Source organism: Anabrus simplex, chromosome 1 (genome assembly GCF_040414725.1).
Source record: "Anabrus simplex isolate iqAnaSimp1 chromosome 1, ASM4041472v1, whole genome shotgun sequence".
Taxonomy (NCBI): domain Eukaryota; kingdom Metazoa; phylum Arthropoda; class Insecta; order Orthoptera; family Tettigoniidae; genus Anabrus; species Anabrus simplex.
Genome location: NC_090265.1, coordinates 1117741421 through 1117769060, shown reverse-complemented (window position 1 = coordinate 1117769060; position 27640 = coordinate 1117741421). Strand labels below are relative to the sequence as shown.

General features: G+C 39.3%; 1 protein-coding gene across 1 annotated transcript in view; it reads right to left on the bottom strand.

Moving 5' to 3' along the window:
* The window catches only part of LOC136858077 (uncharacterized), a 151695-nt gene that overhangs the window by 113596 nt on the left and 10459 nt on the right, over positions 1–27640 (bottom strand). Inside the window, exon 2 of the mRNA XM_068225412.1 lies at positions 8992–9156. Coding sequence (XP_068081513.1) covers positions 8992–9156 — 165 coding nt within the window. The remainder of the gene's footprint in view (positions 1–8991; positions 9157–27640) is intronic.

The window sequence follows — 27640 nt, the reverse complement described above, 5'->3', positions numbered from 1 at the left end:
GTTTACAAATTAAAGTACCCGCAATGTTCCACCCGTTATATTGGACAGACGGGCCGCAATTTTAACAAAAGGTATAAGGAACATATTAATGTGTCAAAATACGGCAGATTCTCGGCATTCGGTTCTCATATGGTCGATACCAATCATCCATTCCTGGACATAAAACAAGACCTTCAAATTCTCCATTTAAGTAAGAAAGGGAATCTATTGAATACAAAGGGTGCTAGGAATGTTTTGCAATATGCAAAAACGGTTGGCTGGACACCCCTGTTATGGTGAGGGATGAAAAGCGGGGTGAAAACCAGTCTAGAGACAGCAAGGCGCGACTTTCACACCAGTTGTTACCAAGCAGTGCGATTGAAAGCAAGTTGTCAGTGGTGGTCTAAAGGTGAATATCGCGTTTTCCGCTACAATTTTGCTTGTGGATTAACTGCTGACCAGTGCCTGGAAGAAATGACTCCTGTGCTGGGGAGCTGGGGAAAGACTGTCCACATCGGAAAACAATTTTTCGCAAAGAGTTCCAGAGGGGAAATTTTGGGGTTAAAGGCGATCCTCGTTCTGGGCGACCGTCTGAATCAGTGACACGAAAACACTGAAGCTGTGAGGAAAATGTTGCAGCAAGAGAGGCGGTTGACATATCGGCAGGTAGAAGAGATCCTCTAGATCCCTGCACCAGCTATTCATTCAATTCTACACGACCATCTCCATGTTAGAAAGGTTTGTTCCCTTTGGGTGCCCCATTCACTTTCAGAGCAACAAAGGGCACATCGAGTGAAATGGTGCCAAGAAATGCTAAAACAGTTTGAAAATGGGACTTCGCGTACCGCCAATAGCATTGTTACAGGTGATGAAACTTGGCTTTATTATTTCGATGTCCCAACAAAATACCAGAACAGGCTGTTTGAATATGAGGGTACTCTTGTGACTGTGCGAAAGTCAAGGTCAGTGAAGAAAAGGATGATTGCAGTATTCTTCACTAAACGGGGCATGCTGATTCAGGTTGTTCTAGAAACACAAAGGACAGTTACTGGAAAGTGGTACAGTGAGACTTGTCTGCCTCAGGTCATCCAGGCTCTTAAGTAGCTCCGTTCAAGGTCACGGCTCAACACTTGGCTCTGGCATCACGACAACACTCCAGCACATCGTGCTAATGTAACAATGGATTTTCTTGCCAGATCAGGGTTGAGTGTGCTTGATCACCCTCCATACAGTCCTGATCTTGCCCCATGTGACTTCGCACTCTTCCCAGAAGTGAAGATGAAGCTGAAAGGGCGGCGTTTTGCATCCAACGAGGATGCTTCTGGCAGCATGGGATCAAGAGTGTGAAAATGTAACCGAAGAAAAGGGGCAGAGTTGGTTCAGTGACTGGTTTCGATGGATGGAGAAGTGTATTGAGTGTGGTGGAAATTATTTGGAAAAGACTAAAGCGTTCACTCACATTGCAAAACTTTCCTAGTGCCCTTTGTATTTTGGAAAACATTTTTATTAATGTGTTGTATGTTGGGTATTCAGCTCCACCAACAGCTGTCATAGATAGCCTAGGTGTCACTGAAGAGGCATACTAGGAAAATGAAGAGTGAGGTAGTTTCCATTTTTATTAATAACGATCAAAAATGCAACCCGATTTGTAATCTGAATGAAATATCAGAGGTAATCAATATACTTTTCGAGGAGATAATCATTAAATTCTTTACACAAAGGTGCATAAGTAATGCTTTACCTTACATTCCTCCCATTACCAACTCCCCTCAACCTCCCCTCCTAGTAAGTCTTCAACGGCCTTTGCGGACATCACTCAATTAGCTTTAACATAATAATCACTTGTAATCGAGTAGCCAACCAGGCTATGTCCAACAGGTACCTGAATCTCAAAGTCAGAATTAGCAAAATCTCAAGAGATATTAACTTCTTGAAAGAATGCTTGAAAAGTGGATTAGTACCTAAATTTCTAAAACACTTACAAAGAAAAAACATTACCTTTTCAAAATTCAACAATACTCAACAAAAGATTAACAAAATCTCGGTAAAGAGTAAGATCAAGTCTCTCTATAAAAAGAAATCGCTCTTGAACCTACAATTATACAAAAATCATCTATAAGTCGCCCAAAGCATGCCCCCATTACAATGGGATTCATATCTAAGATTCGTGAACAACAAAGTGTTAGATGTTTTAAACAAAAAACAAGAAGCACTACACAAAAAACCAGCTACTTTAAAAGACACTAAACAAAAATCAATCAAACCTCCCAAAAAAAAAAAAAAAAAAAAAAAAAAAAAAAAAAAAAAAAAAAAGAACTAACACGGATACTTCGCTACTAGGCAACACCCCTACAACTATAAACTTATCACAAACTTGTTTCTCAGACAAAGAATTGGATCTTCTTAACAAAGGCATAAAATTCAACTGGCCGAATCCCAACAAAGCGGACGACCTTATCACCACAGCTGCCAAAATCGAATCTAACATTAATAAACTCCCTACCAACAAATGTAACGACGTTAGATTTGAAATTAAAAAGAAACTTCCCTCTTTAGTCAATTAATTTAAAAATAATCCACAACCAGGTCTCAAAAAACAAATAATTGATTTAAAAAACAAAATTAGGAATAACGATATAATCATTACGAAAGCTGATAAAGGATCCACCACTGTTTTATTAAACAAGGCCCACTACGTCAATAAAACAGAACTTTTCTTTTCCGATAATACCTACACTATAGTAAAGACCCGACACCAAAAATTCAACGTGATTTAAAGATTTTGTTGAAAAATTCACATCCTTCCTTTTGCAACAGCAAGAATATCAAAAACTTACTATCATGATCCAAAACTACCAAGCGCAAAAGCATTACCCGAAATCCATAAAAAAAAAATTCCTGTGCGCCCTATTATAAACAGCAGAAACCGTCCCACATATAAAGTCTCAAGATTTCTACACTATTTTCTTAACAAACACTTTAAATTCAACAATGAAGCATACATAAAAAATTCCACTGACTTCTGCAAAAAATTAACACAATTTAAACTGCAACCTAACCATATAATGGTCTCATATGACATCACCAATATGTGCTCAAGCATCCCTATAAATGATACTATAAATATTATCAAAAAGAACCTATCCAAACACAGCAATTTAAGCAAATTTGAAATAAATGAATTTATTACATCATTGAGCTTTGTTTTGAACAATAAGTACTTCACTTTCAACAACAAAATCTACCATTAAAAAGGACTGGCAATGGGAGATCCCATTTTGGGCATTTTAGCTAACATTTTCATGGATAATTTAGAGCAGGCTCGGCCAACTTGCTGGCGTGTGATGTGAGAGAGACCGTGTGACGTCCGAGAGACCATGTGACGTAAGAGCGCAGAAGGTGGGGAGCTGCTGTCGTAGACTGGAGACGAAGAGACAACCTTGCTTTGTAGTAAACACGTGAAGTGCCATACATGCTGGTGGCTACGGCTTTTATAGACGCTTTTCACAAAAAGCCACATAAATCCTTCTTATTTAAAAATTTATCTCTTAGTTCTCTATCACACTGTAAATCTAATAACTCTAACTGTAGGTCTAGATCAACGTTATCTGTAACAACTGAAAATGGCGTGGTTAAAAGTTGAATATAAGTTTCCAGATACTCCAAATTGTTAAATCTAGGATCAAATTCCGAAAAAAGTTTTTTTAAAATGATTTTGACATACCTATCAATATCCTCAGCCGTATGGTGTTAGTGGTACAGTACATAAGTATGGACGAACCGGGCACATCACGGTGCGAAAAGCTATCTACGCCTCCGATCTTTTTATCTTTATGGGAAGATCTATATTTATTCATTGAAAATGATAGGATTGCTACAGCTAAATGTTTAGTTTGTAGAAAAGAGCTACAGTATGTAAAAATATATAATTTACAACGCCACTACAGTTTGTATCACGCTGCAGATTATGATCAGTATCAAGGCGAGGAAAGGATACATGTAATTACAGAACTAAAAGGTACATTAAATAACCATGTCGAGCATTCGATCAGTGAGTCAGCAGTTTGACTGAGTTGTAAAATTTCATATTTAATTGCAAAGAAACTTAAACCGTTCAGTGGTGGTGAATTCGTAAAGGAATGTTTAATTCTAGCAGGTGAGGGAATTTGTCTAAATATCATTCAAGAGTTCGAAGCTACCAGCTTGTCCGCGCACACAGTGTCGACAAAAATTCAAGACCTATCTCATGATGTCCACCTACAATTATTAGAACTGACAAAAAGCTTCCGGGCATACTCCTTAGTAACTGACGTGGGCACAGATATTTCTGACACGGCCCAGCTAGCCGTTTTCATATGAGGGGTTGACAAAAACTTTACAATTTGGGAGGAAATACTGGATTTAGTGCCTATGAAGAATACCACGAAAGGCATCGATATTTTCAACTGCACTGTAAGTGTTGTTGAAAATGCTTCTTTGCCATGGAACAAACTAGTTTCAATAGCAACAGATGGTGCACCTTCTATGTTAGGGCGCAATTCTGGAGTAGTTAGGCTCATAATATTAAAAAAAGGTTTCCCCGATTGCATAGGTTTGCAGCGAGAATGTTGAGTATTTTCGGTTCCATGTATGCCTGTGAACGAATCTTTTCTATTTTAAATCAACAAAACCAAAACATTGAAGCCAGTTGTCAGATCACGATTTGAAGTGTGCTCTTAAACTTAATGTTTCCTCAAACATTAACTCCAAATATTGCAAAACTAGTAAACAAAACAAGACTACAAAAATCAAGGCAACTGAGTATCGATATCATGAGTTAAAAGGTATGTTTTGAGTTTACAGATTACTCTCTGTACTATTTTGTTGTAAAACTGTGCTGTTTGACACTATTAGCACTATTTTTTCACATTGGGTGATATTGTAAAACTCAGCCATTTTGTGTTCAATATCAGTTCCGAAGATTCACCAGAAAAAGCTAGTTTAGTTTGTATATGTAGAAATAAAGTTGCTTTTTAACTTTTATGTTAATTCATAACAAAGTTACGTTACAATAAATTATGTGGAGAGGAATATGTACAACACACAACCGCATTGTACTACCTGCAACCCTTGGGCCTCCCCCTAGGAATGACGTTGTGTTTCCCCTCGCCCCTCTGGCCTTCACTTCTCAGTTACAGTACTAAGTACTTCGTTTCGCTGCCCGAGCAGAGTGTGTGACGTGTTACCTGACATCACACGTACACGCAGTTGGCTGACTCTGATCTAGAGGCTAACAAAATTGTAAACAAAATCAACGGTCTCCACCCATGGATAAGATTCGTAGATGACACGTTTGCCATCATTGATAAGCAGCAAAACAACAGCAACAACATTTTAGAATTTCTTAATGGACTCAACAATAACAAAGGAAGATGAAACCAACAACTCTTTAAATTTCCTAATGTAACCATAAATAGAACCAATAATAAATACAAATTTCAAATCTATAGAAAACCCATTTTTGCCCCTCTGACTATAAGACAAGAATCTATGCACCCGCATTCTCACAAATTAGCAAACTTCTACAGCTTAATCCATAGAGCGTTCAAAATTCCTCTTTCCAATGACAACCGAAAAAAAAAAAAAAAAAAGAACTACAATATATTAAAGAACTGGCTAAACTTAATGGCTACAAACCAAACACTGTTAATAAAATTATAAACAAAATCAAATTAAAAACTGCTACTAACCTAACCTCTGAAAGAGCTTAAAAAAAACAAAAAAACAGTTTTGCTCCTTTCACCTTCACAAATTCGGCTCTATATCAAATCACCAACCCAATCAAGAAACAGGACATCAATATTGCATTAAAAACAAACAGAAATATATTCTTTAACTCCCATACAGTAAATTCAACACACGACCGATACTCTAATTCAGGAATTTATAGACTCAAATGCGCCCTATGTGAATTTTCTTATGTCGGGTAAACTGGACACAGTTCTCATACAAGATATTTAGAGCATTACAACGCATCTAAGCACAACAAACACTCTGCTATGAGTATTCACATGAAAGAAACGGGGCATAACTTCTCCACCATAAACCAGGATCTTAAATCTTAAAGATCACTAATAAACGTAGTCTAATGACTGAATTTGAAAATACCTACAGCTTTTTAGACCAACACTTCAATAAAAATAAAAATCTAAATGGCATCGTAGAATAAAAAAGCCCGGTCATGGAACAAATTCCTAACTTATTGTCATCTCTTAAGATAAACATAAACCAAAAATCCAACATTAATACCCATATACCAACAACAGCCATTGCCCCCTCGCCCAGCCACAGCCATTCCCCCACTTATACCAATAACGATCTTAACACCCCGCCCTACCCACTCCACCCAACACACTCCCGGCCAACAATGACACACCTCTACAATACGAGAAGCAGAGATAAAGCGACTGTTCAGACCACCTCACACAAGCAACACAACCGGACATCCTCCTAACGTCTAAAGGGTAAGTGTCAAGAATATTAAATCCACTAATAAACCATCCCAATATAGCACTCGCACACTCTTTCGTTTTATTCCACACATTTCAACATACTCACTACCCGCACACTTACATCCAGAATCCAGTTGAACTCCTCTTCAGGCTTACATGGAATAACTTCAAAAAGCTACACAACATAAACATGAAATAATCCGTTATTTAATGAAACTCGATCAAGCGCTCTACCAGCAATCCACTTCAATAGCGATTCTCATTCTTCAAGGAAGTGATCTTGATCTATAGAATATTTAAGCCATCCCAAAACCATATAAGCTGAACGTGTTTGATCTACAAATGTAAAATGAAATGTTTAAATGTTATTATCCAATAGACTACAATTGCCATCTTAGTATCAGCATGATGTGTGTTAATATTTTGTATTATCTCCAATCGACGTGGACGTGAGTAGGGCGACCCATTGGAACCTTAAGACAAAATAAGACAGTTCATTTCCAAATTGTACCATATTTTATATACATTAGTGTAAATTGTATAAAAAATAGTTTTTAAGAATAGTTCTAGTATCCCACTTGTATCATGCCGTTCTCATTACCGGCATTATGAGAGTTGACAGTATTATTTTCAATGGATGTGAACTTGTGTAGGACGTCACATTAGAACTTTAAGACATGAACGGCTTGTTCACTCCAATGTGACGTAATGTTCTTGTAGTTCAGTGCCAATTGTTATATAAAAAATACTGATTTATGAATAATCCTAGTATAGCATCCACTCAGAGCTCTGACTTGAAGTTAGAATTCATGGCTGATGATGCCTGCAATGACAGGCGAAACATGTACCATACTTAAACTTAATATAATGACAGTGTTATAGTCCTAAAGACTTTACTACTACTGAAGAGGTGGTTTCAATAAATTAATTGTTTAACATTTAATACTTGAATTTCAATACGGTCAAAATGAAAATAATCACTTGTAATGAGATGGAGTGGTCGACACAGGACGGGCAAGGAGGTGAGTGACCAGATGGGCACTCAGTTTGCATTTCAATTGAATTTTTTTCATTAGTTCATTCATATTTTTTTCTTTTTTAGGCCTATACTGTCAACACACAATCAAGTTCAACTTGCGTTATCAACATAACTCCACCTGCTTCATCTAATCAAGGAAGCTATTTTAATGTGGCATTATCATCACACTATTTTATGTACAATATGTTTACAATTTTATTTGCATAGCCACTCATGTTTTATATTTGGGCAATTCTGTGCATACAACATATTAATCTGCATTTTAACTGGACTTCATGGTTCATATCAAGTTCATGTTGCACCATTTTAAGATTCAAGATTGACAAGATGCCAACTCGCTGTATCAGCCAATTTTAACATGTCCTCATATTATTGTATTTTCAATGTTTGTATGTGTTACTGAAGATGTCCCATAATAAGACGAAACATGTATCACGAATATAGTCTAATGTAGTCTTTTCAATAAAGACAATTATAGTATTGTAAAGGCGGAATTATAATTTAAATTTTCACAAGTTGATACTAACATTATAAATCTTCATCATCTGCCACTTTTCCCTCAGCCTAGTAGGGTCGCAGGTTGAACTGTATCACACATGAGGACTTGGTCTTGTTTTACAGCTGGATGCCCTTCCTGATGCCAGCCCCATGTGGAGAGATGTACTCACCACCGTGTGTGCTTTTTTGTAGAGGAGAGAGAGAGAGAGAGAGAGAGAGAGAGAGAGAGAGAGAGAGAGAGAGCATGTAAGAGGAGTGTTTTGGGACAAACACAAATTCCCAGTCCCCAAGTCAGATGAATTAACCAAAAGCAGTTAAATCCTTCACCACGCCAGGAATCAAATCTGGGACCCACAAAAATGAAGGCCTCGATGCTGACCATTTAACCAAGGAGCCAGAAACTAGTTTTAAATGAACAGACACAATTCAAATATCATGCACTATATGACCACATCATACAAAACTGCTTTGATACAGACACAAAAGATTAAAGTGTTTCTGCTCTGGAAGTCAACAGCTGAAAATGGCTACAAGGTATGCAGTTGAAAGTGCTTCAATAACAGTAGTAAAAGTTGATCTAATTCCAAGAGCTGTCATTATCGCTCCTTGGTCTGGTTCATTGCCTGCATGGTCAGCATACTGGCCGTTGGTTCAGAGGGCCTTGGGTTCAATTCCCAGCTGGATCAGGGATTTTAACTGCATACGGTTAATTCCTCTGGTTCCGAGACTGGGAGTTTGTGTTTGTCTCAGTACAACCTCCTTCATCTACATACAATACACCATACTATGACTACCACAGAACACACGACAGTGAATACATCCGTCCACATAGGACTGGCATCTGGAAGGACCACCGACCGTAAAACTGGGCCAAATCCACATCAACTGTCAACCCCAATAAAATTACAAAAAAGGCCAAGAAGAAGATGAGGAAGTAGTCATCACTTCGTAGTGAACATCAACACTGAAAAATGTAAAACAAACCTTGAATAAACTTTTATGTGTGCCCTGGTCGGAATACAGTTCAGCCTGTAACTTGAGAGCTTTCTGAACTGAATGACACCGCTCAAAGAAATTCACGAATGCTTCAAGTTCATATATGCAGGTATTGCATATCTTATGTGGTAGAGCAAACTCATCTTGCGAGCACTGAAACAAAAGACAAATGTTGAGATCAAGTAGCTGCATGGAAGTATGTTAACCAACTTCTGTCACTTAATACACACTGTACAAATAAAACAGATAACTACAAGGTGAATCAAATATAAACCAGAATTTTCACAAAGAAACTGAAGTACCACAGGGAATGGTTTGAGATGCTGAATGAAGAGTGGTGGGGAAGTGTGAAGCTGACACTTTACTCAACACGCATGGCAAGGGTTTCCTCTCGTCAGTAGCAAAGTGAGTGAGCAAGACGTACGTCCGTCCATCCGCTGTGCCATGCATCGTTATAACATTTATTGCCAAAAAGATATTTCAAACCTGCTGAAATTCTAAGAAGACTGCAACAAGTTGGGGAACAAACTCTTCGAAAGATGCAAATGTTTGATTGGCATAAAATGTTTCTGTCAGGATGGGAAGCTGTGGAAAATGAACAACATCAGTGACAGCTCCAGACAACTAGCACAAAACAAAACATTTGTGATGTTCGTAATCCTTTTGAAGCACATGGCCAGATAAAGGTTTCTGAAATTATAACTGCAGTAGGAATAGTTATGGGAGTGCTCAATCCATCAGCAGTGATGAACATGACTTGACTGCTGAAATGTATCAGTCATGTCCTGCCTCTAACAACAAAAACATGCTCATCTGAAAACTTTCTGGAAGCATCAATGAAGGTGAGGATTTTTTTTCTTCCATATTGTCATCTGTGATGAAACTTGGATCATTACACTTCTGAATCAAAACAAGCAAGCATGGATTGGCACAAGGAGGGAGATCAAATATAAACAGGATTTTATTTTTTATTTAAATTCATTTATTGAAAAACACAAGGCAACTTTTCCACACAGTTTTCTGCTTTGGAAATGCATTTGTCCCAGTGTATGGGCAGCTTTTTGATGCCCTTATCGTAAAAAGAACAGGGTCATGTCACCAGCCAGTTGCGCATGAAGTCTCCCATACTCGCATCATCTTCAAATCGTTGCCCTTCTAGAGCTTCTTTAGGCGGTCCGAACAAATGGAAATCGCAGAGCAATAACTCCGGGTTGTAAGGCGGATGATTAAGTGTCGTCTAGTGCATTTCCTGTAGTTTGGAGACAGTTAAAGCTGCAGTATAGGGCCACGCATTGTTCTGTCGAATCAGTTGGTCTCGTCTTTTGCAGCAATATGCAACCGTCGCCTTGTTCAACAGCTCGCAGTACTAAGCAGCATTGAATGTGCATCGCTCATGCAAAAAACCAATCAGCAAAATGCCTCACCAATCGAAAAAGAAAATGGTTGTAAGAACCTTGTCAGCTGACAGTCGAGTCTTGGCTTTCGCTGCTGCTGCCTCCCCTTCCCTCCAACATTCCTTACTGGCTTGTTTCAATTTGGGAGTGTAGTGGTGGACCTATGTTTCATTGCAGGTGACGATCCAACTCACATATTCATCACCTTCTTCCACAAACCTTGCTGTAAGCCTCTGACAACCCCAAACGTCTCAACTTCAAATTTTTGGTCAAAAGGCGAGGAACCCAACTGGAACACACTTTACGGAACTGTAGTTCATTTGTAATGATTGCTTGACGGCTCCCATAACTGATTCCGACTTGTTCTGCAATATCTGATACTCTCGCCCTTCGATCATTGTCAATAATGTCTATAACCGCACGAATGTTTTCGTTTGTAATGCTGGTCAGAGGACGGAAATCATGTTGCTAATTTTAAACATGTTCTCGTCCTTCCTTGAACATTTTATGCCAGGCAAACACATGCGTCCTTGGCCATGTTTGATCACCGAACCGTGCAGTCAGTTTCTGGAAAATTTCCGCCGCTGTAACTCCTTCATGAGCTCGAAATTTTATAATTATGTGTTGCGCAGTGGAGGGGTGCACCTGTTGCTCGACATCATGAGCGTTACTGATGAAACAGCAGAAAATATCTAACAGCACGCTCTCCCCACTCCTAACGGCCCCGCCTAAGCATAGCAGAAGCGCGGGGCCAGTCCTACCAACTGTTGATGTTCAGGAACAAAAATCCCGTTTATATTTGATCGACCTTCATATAAAAGAGTTGAAGCAGAGTCAGTAAAGCCCAAAAGTTGCTTTTCAGCCGCAGAGGTTCTTGGGACCATTTCTGAAACTCGACGAGCATTTTATTAGTTGACTTCCTCCATGAATGAAGAACAGTGAATGATGCCTACTAATGCCAAATTATGGACAATTCAAATGCTGCCTACTGCAACAAGAAGTTAGCAGCCAAAATTAGACGTCATTATTATCTATGCTGCCGGGGTAAGTTGCTCATATGGTAGAGCACTGGCCTTCTGAGTTAAAGATGGTGAGTTTGATCCCGGCTCAGTATGGTGGTATTTGAAGGGGCTCAATTTCGCCAGACTTGTGTCGGTAGATTTAATGCCACATAAAAGAATTCCTGCAGGACAAAATTCTGGCACCTTGGCATCCCTGAATACTGCTAAAAGTAGTTAGTGAGATGTAAAACCAATAGTATTATTTTCCATGATAATACAAAGCCCCATACTGCTACTTTAACATGTAATACTCTGGAAGAAATTCAACAGGCACCATTTTTACACTCTCCTTATAGCCCTGTGATTATTATTTGTTTGGACCACTCAAAGAGGTGTTGGGGAGCCAGTGATTCAACGATAATGCAGGAGTAAAGGACATTAAATGGTGTGTGGCTTTTAGTGCCGGGAGTGTCCGAGGACATGTTCGGCTCGCCAGGGGCAGGTCTTTTGATTTGACACTCCTAGGCAACCTGCACGTCATGATGAGGATAAAATGATGAAGACGACACATGCACCCAGCCCCCGTGCAAGCGGAATTAACCAATGATTTTTAAAATTCCCGAACCTGCCAGGAATCGAATCCGGGGCCCCTGTGCCCAAAGGCCAGCATGCTAACCTTTTAGCTATGGAGCCGTAAATGAGTTCATGCACAACTGCTGCAAATATACCACAGTTCTATTTTCAAACATGGTAAACAAATTTTATTCTCTATATATTACTTTAGTTTATATAAAATTTAATTTCCATGAAGTTAAACTCTTGCTTACTAACTCCACACATGTAAATTCACATTATACTTATCTGTGATAGTTTATATGTTTTTTATCCTAAGTGTAAATCAGTTATATACTATTAATTACTTCTCTGCCACTTCATTTATCACATACTCAGACTAACTAAGGTGTCTTGTTTTGTTAGTATGACCGAGCTCGATAGCTGCAGTCGCTTAAGTGCGGCCAGTATCCAGTATTCGGGAGATAGTAGGTTCGAACCCCACTGTCGGCAGCCCTGAAAATGGTTTTCCGTGGTTTCCCATTTTCACACCAGGCAAATGCTGGGGCTGTACCTTAATTAAGGCCACGGCCGCTTCCTTCCCACTCCCAGCCCTTCCCTGTCCCATCGTCACCATAAGACCTATCTGTGTCGGCGCGACGTAAAGCAACTAGCAAAAAAAAAAAAAAAAATTTGTTAAATAAATCTGGTTAGATATAAGAAAAGGTTTCATGGCCTTAATCTTTCCAGAATAAATAAAGCATTGAAAACAATCAATCTATATAATTTTGGATACAAATGCTACTGTTAACATACTTTCTATCAGTTATGACATGTCAATGTGATCATTTACTTCCATTCGCAAGGATTTTTATACTCCACACGTTTCTCAGGAGTTTAACCTACCTTTTTCGAGTTTCTTCCAGAGCACTTTTATTATTTGGATTTGGAGTCTAGAAGGGATAGGCTGGATGAATTATGCCACTGGTTGGGTGCTTGCCTCCAATACTCAAGAATGCTGGATTGAAACCTAACACTTAACTAGCAATATTGTACCACAGTGAGAAAGATGGCAGTGATTGTTGTTTTTAAGAGGAAGTACAACTATATAACCACCCTCTCTGAAAAAATTAATCTATTACAGAACTATTTAAAATAGTTTTACTTGAGTCCGCCTTGTTAATACACCTTATAATGATAGAAAACTGTTTATTTTACCATACATGTTTCAGGAAACACATCCATTCCCTTCACCAGTAAAACTAATTTAAATAGTTCTGTAATAGATTTATTATTATTATTATTATTATTATTATTACTACAACTTCCCCCATGCGGAGGCTGCCACAAGGACAAAGTATGTCGACTACACAGTTATTTTGTCTTCTAAGTTATTGTTGACTTTGCTAGTGGGCCAGGTAGAAAAATCACCACAAGGCTCAGGAGTAAATTTGCAATACATTTCTTCAGATGTTGTACAGATGATTACGGAGTATGGTCACTGAACCTCGTATTGCGGCGATAGCGATGTCGTGTCCGGCTGAGACCGAGAGAATCCTATAGCTGCACAATAAATTTAGGGATTGTGCCTCGAGCTCCGATCATGAGTCCATGGACGGAAATATTGTCTAGGTGATACAGGATCAAACATAATACCTATTATGGTTAAGTTTATCAACATTGAACAAATTAAGCGGCGGGAGTAATTTTAAAATGAATTAAGATATTAAAAAATGTATTAAGCCGAAAAGGACATTGAAAACCTGAAATTTAGAAGCCCTTGATTAACCCACTTTCACACAGAAAGCAAATGACAAGATCAGCAGTTTTCCCATTACCACCTCGTATGAGTTTGAGCGACTGCTGCGGACCAAGGTTCCATCTTATGTCAGAGACCTGTACACTCCGTGAATTTGGCAACGCAAGAACACACAGGGGGGCTTCCCTCTTTAGGAGGTAAGAGTGTGTAGATCTTCCATGATCTATCCTCAGCCTACACAAAACAAAGGCCTCTCTCTAAGAATACCAGAAAGAGGACCGCCACATGGCAGTTGTCTTCTAAATTAATCTGAGCTTGTTGGGAGATCGGATAGCTAGCAACTCCAACTTCTGGGATGCCAAGATGGTTACATTTCTAGAAAACAGAACTCAAAGAATTAAGAGTAGATGTGGCATTATCTGGCCGGCCCCATGGTCTAGGGGTATTGTGCCTGCCTCTCACCTAGAGGCCTCAGATTCGATTCCGTAACAGGTCATGGACTTTTTCCTGGACCCAAGGATTGGTTCGAGGTCCGCTCAGCCTAAGATGCGATTACAATTGAGAAGCTATCCGACATCAAGACGGTGACACCTGCCTAGAAAAACAAGAATAACGGCAGAGAGGATTCGTCAACCAACCCTACATCACTTCATAATTTGCAGACCTTCGGGCTGAACAACAGTCACTTGGTAGGCCAAGGACCGTTAGAGCTGTACTGACATACGGTTTGTTTGTTTGATTGTTTATTTCATTATCTGATCCTGTAATGATTAATAGAGAGTTTACAAGGCAGCATTATTGGACTTTAATGTTTTCTTACACATAAATGATGAGTAAAGAACTGGAATCACAGATAAGGCTTTTTGTGAATGATTTATTTATTTAGCATATGGCTTTACAGATATAATACATTGTGACTGTATTGGTCATGTACATATTTATTTATTAATTATTTTAGGCAGTACATATTACAGAAAGTTGCATTAGGTTGCACATGCTTACACAACACTTCTAACTTGGTAAACACGACTCCGTCGTAACTGAAGGAATCCCCAGATAGAGAGAGAGAGGGATGAAAAATGACAAGGAAAGAAAATCAATACTAATACCTCCACCCGCAAAAAAAAATTGGCCGAAACGCGGCAATGCCAACTTGCAACCTTCATTTGTATGGTATGATTTCGAGATATGCATAACAATTAGTATAGGAAACCTCGGGATGTCATATGTTTTCATAATAGACCTCTGCCAAAATTCGAGTTGTTTATAAAATGTTGACGTGTGGAAAAATACGTGATCATCTCATTATATAACTACGAGAGCGTCACCAAGCTAACTATGTACGCAGAATCATCACGGGGGATTCTGTAAAGGCATTATTTTGATAATAAATTTTAAATAAACGGCCGATCAATGCAGTTTTTGCACATAACAAGACTACTTAAAAGTCTGAGTGTGACATTTGAGCGCATTACCGATGTCATACGACATGTAGAACTATTAATTTTAAAAAATGGTGGGGACTGACCGCCGTCTATTGTGCGTGTAGGGCTTAGGTTATAAAAAGGGTGGCCATGTCGACACAACATCCACTTGTAGGACGCTAAAAGATTTGTTTTTTCCACCTATTCAATATATATAAATTTTATAAATTAGGAATTTATTATTGATTCCACTTGAGACATGTTTCGCCCTTCATTGAGGGCATCATCAGTCAAAATATCACCTCAAGGTAAAAAATCTGGTAACTAGTTAGTACTGTAGTTGACATGTACAAATTAATACATATTATTAATACAATTACAAAAATTAATAATATGTATTAATGTATAATGTATAATATGTATTAATGTAATAATGTAATATGTATTAATGTAATATGTATTAATTTGTACATGTTAACTACTAACCAGTTACCAGATTTTTTACCTTGAGGTGACATTTTGACTGATGATGCCCTCAATGAAGGGCGAAACATGTCTCAAGTGGAATCAATAATAAATTCCTAATTTATAAAATTTATATGTATTGAATAGGTGGAAAAAACAAACCTTTTAGCGTCCTACATTCAGTATCTTCAATACATATGTATTGAATAGGTGGAAAAAACAAACCTTTTAGCGTCCTACATTCAGTATCTTCAATACGATAACAATGATTTTTATCACTTGCAACAACATCCACTTGACGCGAAAGATTCAAGGCAGACCCACGGTTCGCTGGTGTTCTGACCTTACTTGTATTTGAAAGTAAAAATATACATTTTGCAAATACGAGGTGTGATAAACCTTGTCCAAGTTATAATATTGAAAGTGTTTAAGTAACGTGACCGCAAGAACTGTGTTACAGTTTTAAAAAAAATTGTGTTTGAGTGACGCAACATATTTCAGCATCATTAAAGTTGTTACAGTGCAGAAGAGAACAACGGGATTATGAACGTGCTCAGCAGCAGTGGATACGAACCTGTGACCAACATCAGCGCCATGAGAGCTTAAGCGACGATAAAGGGCCTTTATCCTGGGCCCGAGCCATGGATTTCACGACATGACGAGAAGTACAAAAATATAAAATTTTATCTAAATAAATGCACGGTTATATAATATGTAGATCACATAAATTAGGTTACAAATGTAAATTGCATGTATTCTTGAATTAGAGAGAGAACTTGTGAGTGGTCTTCATATCGTTTATATTCTAGATGGAATTGAAAGTCTTATTACATGGCTAAAATTTCGGGCATGAAAAATATATGTAATGTAATGCATGTACGTAATTTAATGGAAAAATATTAGTTAGTCTGAGAGTGCTTAGATTAGGTGAAGGAAATGTAGATTGTATTATTGATAATTTCAAACCGTGATATGTATATTTTACACTGACTGACAGAGCAAATGCAACACCAAGAAGGAGTGGTTCGAAAGGGATGAAAGTTGGGGAAAAAACAGAGACGGCACGGACGAAAAATTGATGTTTATTTCAAATCGATATGCAGGTTACACAATGCGCACGGCATCGACTCAGTAGGATGTAGGACCACCGCGAGCGGCGATGCACGCAGAAACACGTCGAGGTACAGAGTCAATAAGAGTGCGGATGGTGTCCTGAGGGATGGTTCTCCATTCTCTGTCAACCATTTGCCACAGTTGGTCGTCCGTACGAGGCTGGGGCAGAGTTTGCAAACGGCGTCCAATGAGATCCCACACGTGTTCGATTGGTGAGAGATCCGGAGAGTACGCTGGCCACGGAAGCATCTGTACACCTCGTAGAGCCTGTTGGGAGATGCAAGCAGTGTGTGGGCGGGCATTATCCTGCTGAAACAGAGCATTGGGCAGCCCCTGAAGGTACGGGAGTGCCACCGGCCGCAGCACATGCTGCACATGCTGCACGTAGCGGTGGGCATTTAACGTGCCTTGAATACGCACTAGAGGTGACGTGGAATCATATGCAATAGCGCCCCAAACCATGATGCCGCATTGTCTAGCGGTAAGGCGCTCCACAGTTACTGCCGGATTTGACCTTTCTCCACGCTGACGCCACACTCGTCTGCGGTGACTATCACTGACAGAACAGAAGCGTGACTCATCGGAGAACACGACGTTCCGCCATTCCCTCATCCAAGTCGCACTAGCCCGGCACCATGCAAGGCATGCACGTCTATGCTGTGGAGTCAATGGTAGTCTTCTGAGCAGACGCCGGGAGTGCATGCCTCCTTCAACCAATCGACGGGAAATTGTTCTGGTCGATATTGGAACAGCCAGAGTGTCTTGCACATGCTGAAGAATGGGGGTTGACGTGGCGTGCGGGGCTGCCACCGCTTGGCGGCGGATGCGCCGATCCTCGCGTGCTGACGTCACTCGGGCTGCGCCTGGACCCCTCGCACGTGCCACATGTCCCTGCGCCAACCATCTTCGCCACAGGCGCTGCACCGTGGACACATCCCTATGGGTATCGGCTGCGATTTGACGAAGCGACCAACCTGCCCTTCTCAGCCCGATCACCATACCCCTCGTAAAGTCGTCTGTCTGCTGGAAATGCCTCCGTTGACGGCGGCCTGGCATTCTTAGCTATACACGTGCCCTGTGGCACACGACAACACGTTCTACAATGACTGTCGGCTGAGAAATCACGGTACGAAGTGGGCCATTCGCCAACGCCGTGTCCCATTTATCGTTCGCTACGTGCGCAGCACAGCGGTGCATTTCACATCATGAGCATACCTCAGTGACGTCAGTCTACCCTGCAATTGGCATAAAGTTCTGACCACTCCTTCTTGGTGTTGCATTTGCTCTGTCAGTCAGTGTATTTACGGGATATTGAAGCATATTGTGGTAATGCATGGTGACTGTGTCTTCAAAATGAACTATCGGCTTGTACCATGAAGATAGGAAGGCACTCCTATTTTCACGTAATTTGCATGATAATAATATGTAGATGGCTGTATTAATTATATGCGTAACTTGTGACAAGCCTGGACAACGAACAAACGCCCTCCCATTGAGATAAGTGTTTTCCTTTAATGTCAAGTATTTTCCTTTCTGTATATGAGAATAACATTATGGATATGTTTAAATCCATATTTGATTTTTTTTTTGTGTGTGTCTGAGTTCAAGCTGTAGGAAAACATAAGCTGAGATAATTTTTGTAGCCGGATGGATGTGAACCCGGGTATTCTAAATCTATGGATGTGAAATTGAGAAGATGAATAGTGGCTTGATATTGAATTAAAGAATTGTAATGGGGCAGTAAATTAATAAGCCAGTGGAGCTTTGGAATATGATGTGAGGATATCAGTTGAAACGATATTATTTTCCATGATATATTTTAAGGGAGACGATTTGGTCTCGCCTTGAGTTGATGGCAAGAAGTATTTAGCGGTCGGCCATTATTTGGTGTGGTCAGACATAGTAAGATTTATGATTTAGAGAAGGGAGAGTGAGCAATCCCCTTGAAAAGGGTCACTGCCAAGTGTATTGTTCAAGCCTGTCCACTAAGTCTGAATGCAGGAAAGTTTGCATAAACCAACTACATTTAAAAGGATTCTTTCAACTCTTTCATGTTTAATTCTCTAAATTAAATAACTGGAATGCCAGTATTATTATTGATTTGTTGACCTTATGAATAACTGAGAAAGGGAGTTTTTATAGACCCGTTTGTCGATGTCATCCTGGTTATCATCGGTTCGAACTCTGAGGCAGACCTTGGATTTTCCTTGTCACACAATTTATTTTTCTTTTTCATTATATAGCCAGTTGCATGTGTATATTGTTTACAGTTCCTTTTAAAATATGTGTACATATATTTTTTAAATACGCTCTTTAAGTTGTGTTTTACATTTTTATTTGGATGACAAAACAAGCTCTATCTCATTATTTTGTCATTGGATTCATTGTAATGTGGGTTCGATGTCTGGACCCAACATCAGTAAATTTTTTTGATGATTATGATTTTATCGACTAGTGTTTGCTTATTTCTTTGTTTACTTATTTGGTAGTATATTTAATTAGTTAGGCGACCACTCCAAGTTATCTTCAATTTTTTGTTTTGTATAGATAATTATTTCTTCTAATAGTGAAGAAAGTTAGTAATGATAACTGTCGGATTTACAAGGATATTTCTGATTTTTTTAAAATATATGTTATACCAATTTCAATGTAATACTTATCATGTCAGATAAGGGAATGGAGAAATCAACTTCGATATTTCAAAAATTTGTATTTAGTCCATCGGACATTGTATATTCTATTTTGATTATATTATAATTATTCAGGGTTAATTTCAATTAATTATGATTTATCAAGGATTAATAAATAGGTAATTAAACTTTTGTTTGCCTGTCATTTGCCGGAAAACATTGCATCCTAAATTTCCTTCCGTTCATTTATGCCTTTAAGCTAGTTATGTGTTATATTTTGATCTTTTGTTGCGAACGCACCGTGGGCCTGGGAGGCCGTTGGTTTGATTCTATGGAACGGAGGAGTGCAGTTGATCCTTGCACGGTCGAAAGAGCTTTTGCTCACCCATCATTTTGAAGATGATCTTTTTTCGTTTTTTTTCTAGAAAATCTCCAGGGCGAGGAAATTAGACAGAAGTACATGGATATGATTAGTGAGAAGTTTCGAACAGTAGACAGTAAGCAGGTTCAGGATATAGAAAGTGAATGGGTGGCATACAGGGATGCTGTAGTAGAAACAACAAGGGAATGCCTAAAAACAACTGTGTGTAAAGATGGGAAAAGGCGAACATCTTGGTGGAATGATGAAGTAAGAGCAGCCTGTAAATGTAAAAAGAAGGCTTATCAGAAATGGCTCCAAACAAGGGCTTAGGCAGACAGGGATTTGTACGTAGATGAAAGAATCAGAGCGAAACAAATAGTTGTTGAATCCAAAAAGAAGTCATGGGAAGATTTTGGTAATAACCTGGAAAGGCTAGGTCAAGCAGCAGGGAAACCTTTCTGGACAGTAATAAAGAATCTTAGGAAGGGAGGGAAAAAGGAAATGAACAGTGTTTTGAGTAATTCAGGTGAACTCATAATAGATCGCAGGGAATCACTGGAGAGGTGAAGGGAATATTTTGAACATCTTCTCAATGTAAAAGGAAATCATCATGGTGGTGTTGCATACAGCCAAGCTCATGGGGAGGAGGAAAATGATGTTGGTGAAATTATGCTTGAGGAAGTGGAAAGGATAGTAAATAAACTCCATTGTCATAAGGCAGCAGGAATAGATGAAATTAGACCTGAAATGGTGAAGTATAGTGGGAAGGCAGGAATGAAATGGCTTCATAGAGTAGTAAAATTAGCGTGGAGTGTTGGTAAGGTACCTTCAGATTCGACAAAAGCAGTAGGGGTAATTGCACCTATCTATAAGCAAGGGAACAGGAAGGATTGCAACAACTATCAAGGTATCTCATTGATTAGTATAAAAGGCAAAGTATTCACTGGCATCTTGGAAGGGAGGTTGCGATCAGCTGTTGAGAGGAAGGTTTTTTTTTTTTTTTTTTTTTTGCTAGGGGCTTTACGTCGCACCGACACAGATAGGTCTTATGGCGACGATGGGATAGGAAAGGCCTAGGAGTTGGAAGGAAGCGGCCGTGGCCTTAATTAAGGTACAGCCCCAGCATTTGCCTGGTGAGAAAATGGGAAACCACGGAAAACCATCTTCAGGGCTGCCGATAGTGGGATTCGAACCTACTATCTCCCGGATGCATGCTCACAGCCGCGCGCCTCTACGCGCACGGCCAACTCGCCCAGTGAGAGGAAGTTTGGATGAAAACCAGTGTGGTTTCAGACCACAGAGAGGCTGTCAGGATCAGATTTTCAGTATGCAACAGGTAATTGAAAAAATTCTACGAGAGGAATAGGCAGTTGTGTTTATGTTTTGTAGATCTAGAGAAAGCATATGACAGGGTACCGAGGGAAAAGATGTTCACTATACTGGCGGACTATGGAATTAAAGGTAGATTATTAAAATCAATCAAAGGCATTTATGTTGACAATTGGGCTTCAGTGAGAATTGATGGTAGAATGGGTACTTACAGGAGTTAGACAAGGCTGTAATCTTTCACCTTTGCTGTTCGTAGTTTACATGGATCATCTGCTGAAAGGTATAAAATGGCAGGGAGGGATTCAGTTAGGTGGAAATGTAGTAAGCAGTTTGGCCTATGCTGACGACTTGGTCTTATTGGCAGACTGTGCCGAAAGCCTGCAGTCTAATATCTTGGAACTTGAAAATAGGTGCATTAAGTATGGTATGAAAATTAGCCTCTCGAAGACTAAATTGATGTCAGTAGGTAAGAAATCCAACAGAATTGAATGTCAGATTGGTGGTACAAAGCTAGAACAGGTCGATAATTTCAAGTATTTAGGTTGTGTGTTCTCCCAAGATGGTAATATAGTAAGTGAGATTGAATCAAGGTGTAGTAAAGCTAATGCAGTGAGCTCGCAGTTGTGATCAGCAGTATTCTGTAAGAATGAAGTCAGCTCCCAGATGAAACTATCTTTACATCGGTCTGTTTTCAGACCAACTTTGCTTTACGGGAGCGAAAACTGGGTGGACTCAGGATATCTTATTCATAAGTTAGAAGTAACAGACATGAAAGTAGCAAGAATGATTGCTGGTACAAACAGGTGGGAACAATGGCAGGAGAGTACTCAGAATGAGGAGATAAAGGCTAATTTAGGAATGAACTCGATGGATGAAGCTGTACGCATAAACCGGCTTCGGTGGTGGGGTCATGTGAGGCGAATGGAGGAGGATAGGTTACCTAGGAGAATAAGGGACTCTGCTATGGAGGGTAAGAGAAGTAGAGGGAGACCAAGACGACGTTGGTTAGACTCGGTTTCAAACGATTTAAAGATAACAGGTATAGAACTAAATGAGGCCACAACACTAGTTGCAAATTGAGTAAATTCTCAGAGGCTTGCAGACTGAATGCTGAAAGGCATAACAGTCTATAATGATAATGATAATTCTAGATGAGGTGGCATTTGACTCTAGACTAAAAAGGTCCCACACCATCGAACGCCTTGGCGTATGGTGCTATATGGCTGTAGCCCGATATTATGGGGATTATCATGCTGTCATGTGGTTCTATGGGGCAATGGCGAAGGTGGTAGGGTTGCAACATACATACATGATTTTGGAAAGCGAACTATATTGTTACGTCCAGGCTGTTTATATAATTGTCTGTGCAAACGCACAAGCAAAATAACTAATGTCGCCACTGTACTTTCTTTTTGGACACTCAGTGATAATACGTTTGATGGTCTGCTTAGAGGCACCACAGTCACAGTTCCCAGGGATCCAATTCAAATAATGCAATGGGCTGCTATGATTAAAAGAGAATGGTGGTCTCCCAATGACGCATCGCGTTCATGTGAAGTAAGTCCGTAATACTACATTTTTTTAAAGGTAATCTAAGTACCCACAATATAGTCGGCTGGAATGACCAGCATGTTATTTTTATGTCCCTAGGCACACTTTGAAGTGGGAATGTGGGGAAAAGTACAAGAGGATGGGAAAAGAATTCTGAGATGTAACACCATTGCCATAATTTTCTTGCCTCAATAATTGCTTCAGAATATTCCTTTTCAGCCTAGCATTCTAGAGGGTGTTATTAAGTTCCCCAAAATAAAAGTGAAGAAAAACAATTTATTTTAATAATGGGATGAAATGGCCATTATACCAGGGAATGAATCTGATAATTCAAGCAATGCATTCACCGCGAGTCGCTTAACCGGGTCATACCGGGCAAATTACACGTGCTTTTGTGTTTATGTTTGGTGGATTATCAAGTAGTTGGAAACAATACTTTTTTGCTGGAGTCAGTACATACGGTGCTGTGTATGCAAATATTATTTCAGACTTGATAATGAAAATCCCACGCCCAAAAAATTAGGTCTTAATATTTTGTCAGTAGTGTCCGATATAGGTGCACCAAATAAAGAATTTTGGAGGAGTGTCGGTGTAACCGCTGAATGTCACAATACGGTAGTTAATTATATCTTGCATTGTAGTGATGAAAACAAGAAATACTATGTCGTTCCAGATCCAGTTCACCTTTTCATGAATATTAAAGGCATGCTCAATTAACAAAGTGATCACTAACCCACATCTGCTGAAGAATATGGCCTACGCTCTGTTCAAGTCAAGGTATCACATTTAGAGGAACTAATTGCATACCAACAGAAATTCAATTTCAAGTTAGCACCAAAACTTACTAAAGAAGATATGTACCCATCTCACTTCAATAAGATGCAGGTATTAATTTCATTCTGTCAATAGTGCTCTGGAGTTCCTGGCTGAAGAATTAAATTGTCCAAAATTTTACACTACCACTTGGTTCGTAGATTTGAATGAAAAATGTTTTGCACTTGTGACTTCTAGTAGCAGAACCATAGCATTCAGTAAACATGATTCTGATGCATATAATGAAAATATTTCCTTCCTCAACCATTTTGTGGACATTTTTTCTAATCTCAAAATAGGAGTGAGAGTTGCTTGGAAACCTGTACAAACTGGAATTATTCCTTGCACAAAATCCATACTTGAGTTGCAGGCTGTGTTACTGAATGTGTACCAGTATGATTTTGTTCTAACTTCCAGGTTCCCACAAGATTCATTAGAGGATATTTTCACTTGTAAAAGCAAAGCAACCTCTCCCTACAGCATTACAGTTCAAACATAACTTGCAGTTGACCACGATCTCTCAATGCATGAAGGATGTGAGAAAAGGAAGCTATGGGAAGGATGACAGGTAGGCTGTAAAAGATTTTCCTGAGGGCACTAAGCAAATAGAGTGTCAGCAGAAAGTTAAAGTGCAAAAACCTGAAGTACTTCAACATTTCAGCAAATCAAGCCTAATCTTGACCTCCAGTGAAAAGAATTCTCATTCTCTGTATTGTTTGCTGGGTTATCTAATTAAGAGCATTAAGAATAATTCCAGGCACTGTGAGAAATGTTTAAAGAGCTTAGGTAGTTCAGAGCCCTATGGCTTACCTTACGAGAGATTAACTCAAATTAAATGTTTCAAAGAGAGTACATTATGGTTTGTAAATGAGTTTACATTTCAATCTGTATTAGAAATGGCAGCATTGTTTTCTAACTACACTGATCTATTGAAATCACAAAGCATGTCTATTGACATAAAAAGGTTTCTGGTATCTAATGTGAAGAACGAAATTTCTGCAATTCCAGTGCTTGACTGTCATAATTTGTATTCATAATGAGGTACATTGTATTTAGGCTAAAAAATGTATTTGACAGAAGAAAGAAAAGTAAAACTATCATTAGCAGCAAATATGTGGCAGCCCATGCATCTGTAATATAAATAGTGTTTGATACACTAAGGTGACAAAAATTCTTTCGACGAACTAAATATATCAATTACCGGATGAGGTGGCGGTGCGGTTAGGGGCGCGCAGCTGTGAGCTTGCATCCGGGAGATAATGGGTTCGAACCATCTCAGTACTCCTGAAGAGGGTTTTCGTGGTTTCCCATTTTCACACCAGGCAAATGCTGGGGCGTATCTTAATTAAGGCCACGGCCACTTCCTTCCCATTCCTAGGCTTTTCCTGTCCCATCATTGTCATACGACCTATCTGTGCTAGTGTGACGTAAAGCAAATAGAATTATTATTAAATTTATCAATGTGTAAGATACAAAATACTGTGGGGAATTTTGTCAAACGTACCAGCTTAACTTTTGACTGCATAACTAAAAATGTGCATGCAAGTAGTTAATAACATTGGGCACTCACTTTTAATCATTCTGGGATAATTCACCACCTTCACCAATTTGATACATACGTCTTATGGTCACCTCTAACACTTCACAGATCACGTTTATCTTAGATTTCACTTCAATCACACACTTCAGAGTCGATTACAAACATTACACCACTGTTATACGAGGTTTGTCCGGAAAATACGTATAAAAGTTGAATAATAACTTTATTTGACAATTATTCAGGTATTACAATATGGTCCCCTTCAAAGTACTCTCCCTGAGACAAGATGCACTTCTGCCAACGCCGTTTCCACTGTTGATAACATTGTTGAAAGTCTTCAGTTGTGATGCTGTTCAGCTGCCGTGTCGTTTCTCCCTTGATGGCTTCCACATCACCCAAGTGCCGCCCCCGACGCACCATTTTGCATTTCGGGAACAGAAAGAAGTCACAAGGGGCTAAATCGGGTGAATAAGGCGAGTGGTCTGTTACAGTGATTGAGCTTCGGGCCAAAAACTCACGCACAACGAGCGACGTGTGAGCGGGCGTATTGTCGTGATGAAGGATCCACCTGCCCCCTTGTGCCAAATCCGGTCGAACTCGGGCCACACGAGCTCTGAGACTTGATGTTGATGCGCTGTTCCTCAATCAGAGAGAGCTCCATACCGACGGCAGGTGAAAACGGGTAACTTTCAACAAGCAGCCGCACACTGCTACTGACACGCAGAGCTCTCCGACTCGAACTGAGCGTTGAGAAGATTGGCGACAACAGTAGTGCCACCTGGCGGCGCCTCCACGATACGTGATACGTCACCCCGACGGATTTATACGTATTTTCCGGACAAACCTCGTAAGGGAAGAATGTAACAGAAGGTTTGGGCAGATAGGGAATAATGCACAATAATTAAACCTGTGTAGGGGAAAAATGCTGAAGATAATCCATCTGGTCATTGTATGTTGAAGTGGCCTTGTCTCATTGAATGACGCTGTATATACTGAAGAAATTAACACCGGAAACGTTTATGCAATAACAGAAAAACTGACTGATGTATTTCAATTGCTGCGAATCATCTATGTCGCCTCTCCACCTCGATTATGAAAGCCGAATGTTCGAGGGACTTCTTTCCATTGAGCATTATCCGGCATCGAAAAACTTGTGAGCTAGCGCTACCATCTATTTATTGTAAATAAAGCCTGTTCTCAAATAACGTATGTACATACGGTGTGGAGTTTGTATGTAGTCTACAGTACAATCAGTTATAAGCTCATGCAATCTGTGTAAACATGCTGTCAACCTCATAGAGAAATTGGATATTATTACATGTGTCTTCTAGTTCATTATTTTCCTGCTTTGTCAAGTAATAAATAATAATGTTATTTGCTTTACGTCCCAATAACTACTTCTACGGTTTTCAGAAAGTAATAAATATGTAATAGACATTATAATTATGAGGTTCAGTGTGTTTTGTTTTAATTTATTCATATTTTCTTTGGTTCCTTTGCCTCTAACCTTGCCGTGATACAATCAGCTTTTGGAGTGGTTGGGACGAACATGGTTGCCGCATGGACTTGGCCACACTGTATTAATATAGTCACTGTGGTATGTTCCAAGATGTCAACAGAGGGATAGCTTGAAATGAGATTAGAAGATGAACAAGTTTGAGTGAACATTTTGAAAGCAGGAAAAGCAATACGAAGATAAAGCTGAAATTGAAGAGCACAAATTTGGGCAGATATTTGGTAACTTATTTAGTTTTTTGTACAATACTATGTCTTGCTTTTATTTTTATGTTTATACTTTTAAATATTTTTGAAAGTGATTAAGTGTAAAAGAGGGCCTGGGCCCTAACTTTGCCACTAACGAAAGTCAAGAATAAATAAATAAGTAAATAAATATTTGTTTACGGGAAGAATTAGAGATTGGAATAATTTACCAAAGAGAGATCTTCGATAAAGTTCCAACTTCTTTGAAATCGTTCAAGACTAGGTAAACACGATGATGATGATGATGCTTGCTGTTTAAAGGGGCTTAACATCTAAGGTCATCAGCCTCTAATGGTACGATACGGACGGCATGATACGATAATTAAAATTTTAAAATGTAACCACTGACTAGAATTTAAAACAAATGAAGATGAATAATGATAGTGAATTTAAAATAATCAGTGGAACTAATTCGCAATGCCTTATTTTTGGTGATGAAGGGAATGGATATTGTTCCCGAAACATGTATGATTTTTTAATTTTTTTTTCAATCGTTAAAAGTGTGTTGACAAGGTGAACCAAACATAAACTATTTTAAATACTGTATTTACGCGAATATTCCCCGCAGCCTAATTTTAGGAAGGCTCATTTTGAAAAACTGATTTTTTTTTTTACAAGCTGCTTTACGTCACACCAACATAGACAGGCCTTATGGCGACGATGGGAGAGGAAGGGGCAAGGAGTGAGAAGGAAGCGGCCGTGGCCTTAATTAAGGTACACCCTCTGCATTTGCCTGGTGTGAAAATGGGAAACCACGGAAAACCATGTTCAGGGCTGCCGACAGCGGGGTACTAACCCACATCTTCCAAATACTGGATACTGGCCGCACTTAAGCGACTGCAGCTATCGAGCTCGGTGAAAAAACTGAAATTAACTAAAATTCCTTCCATCAAAAGAGTAACGTAGGCATAAACTAACATTTCATATCACTCCGTGAGGTCCAC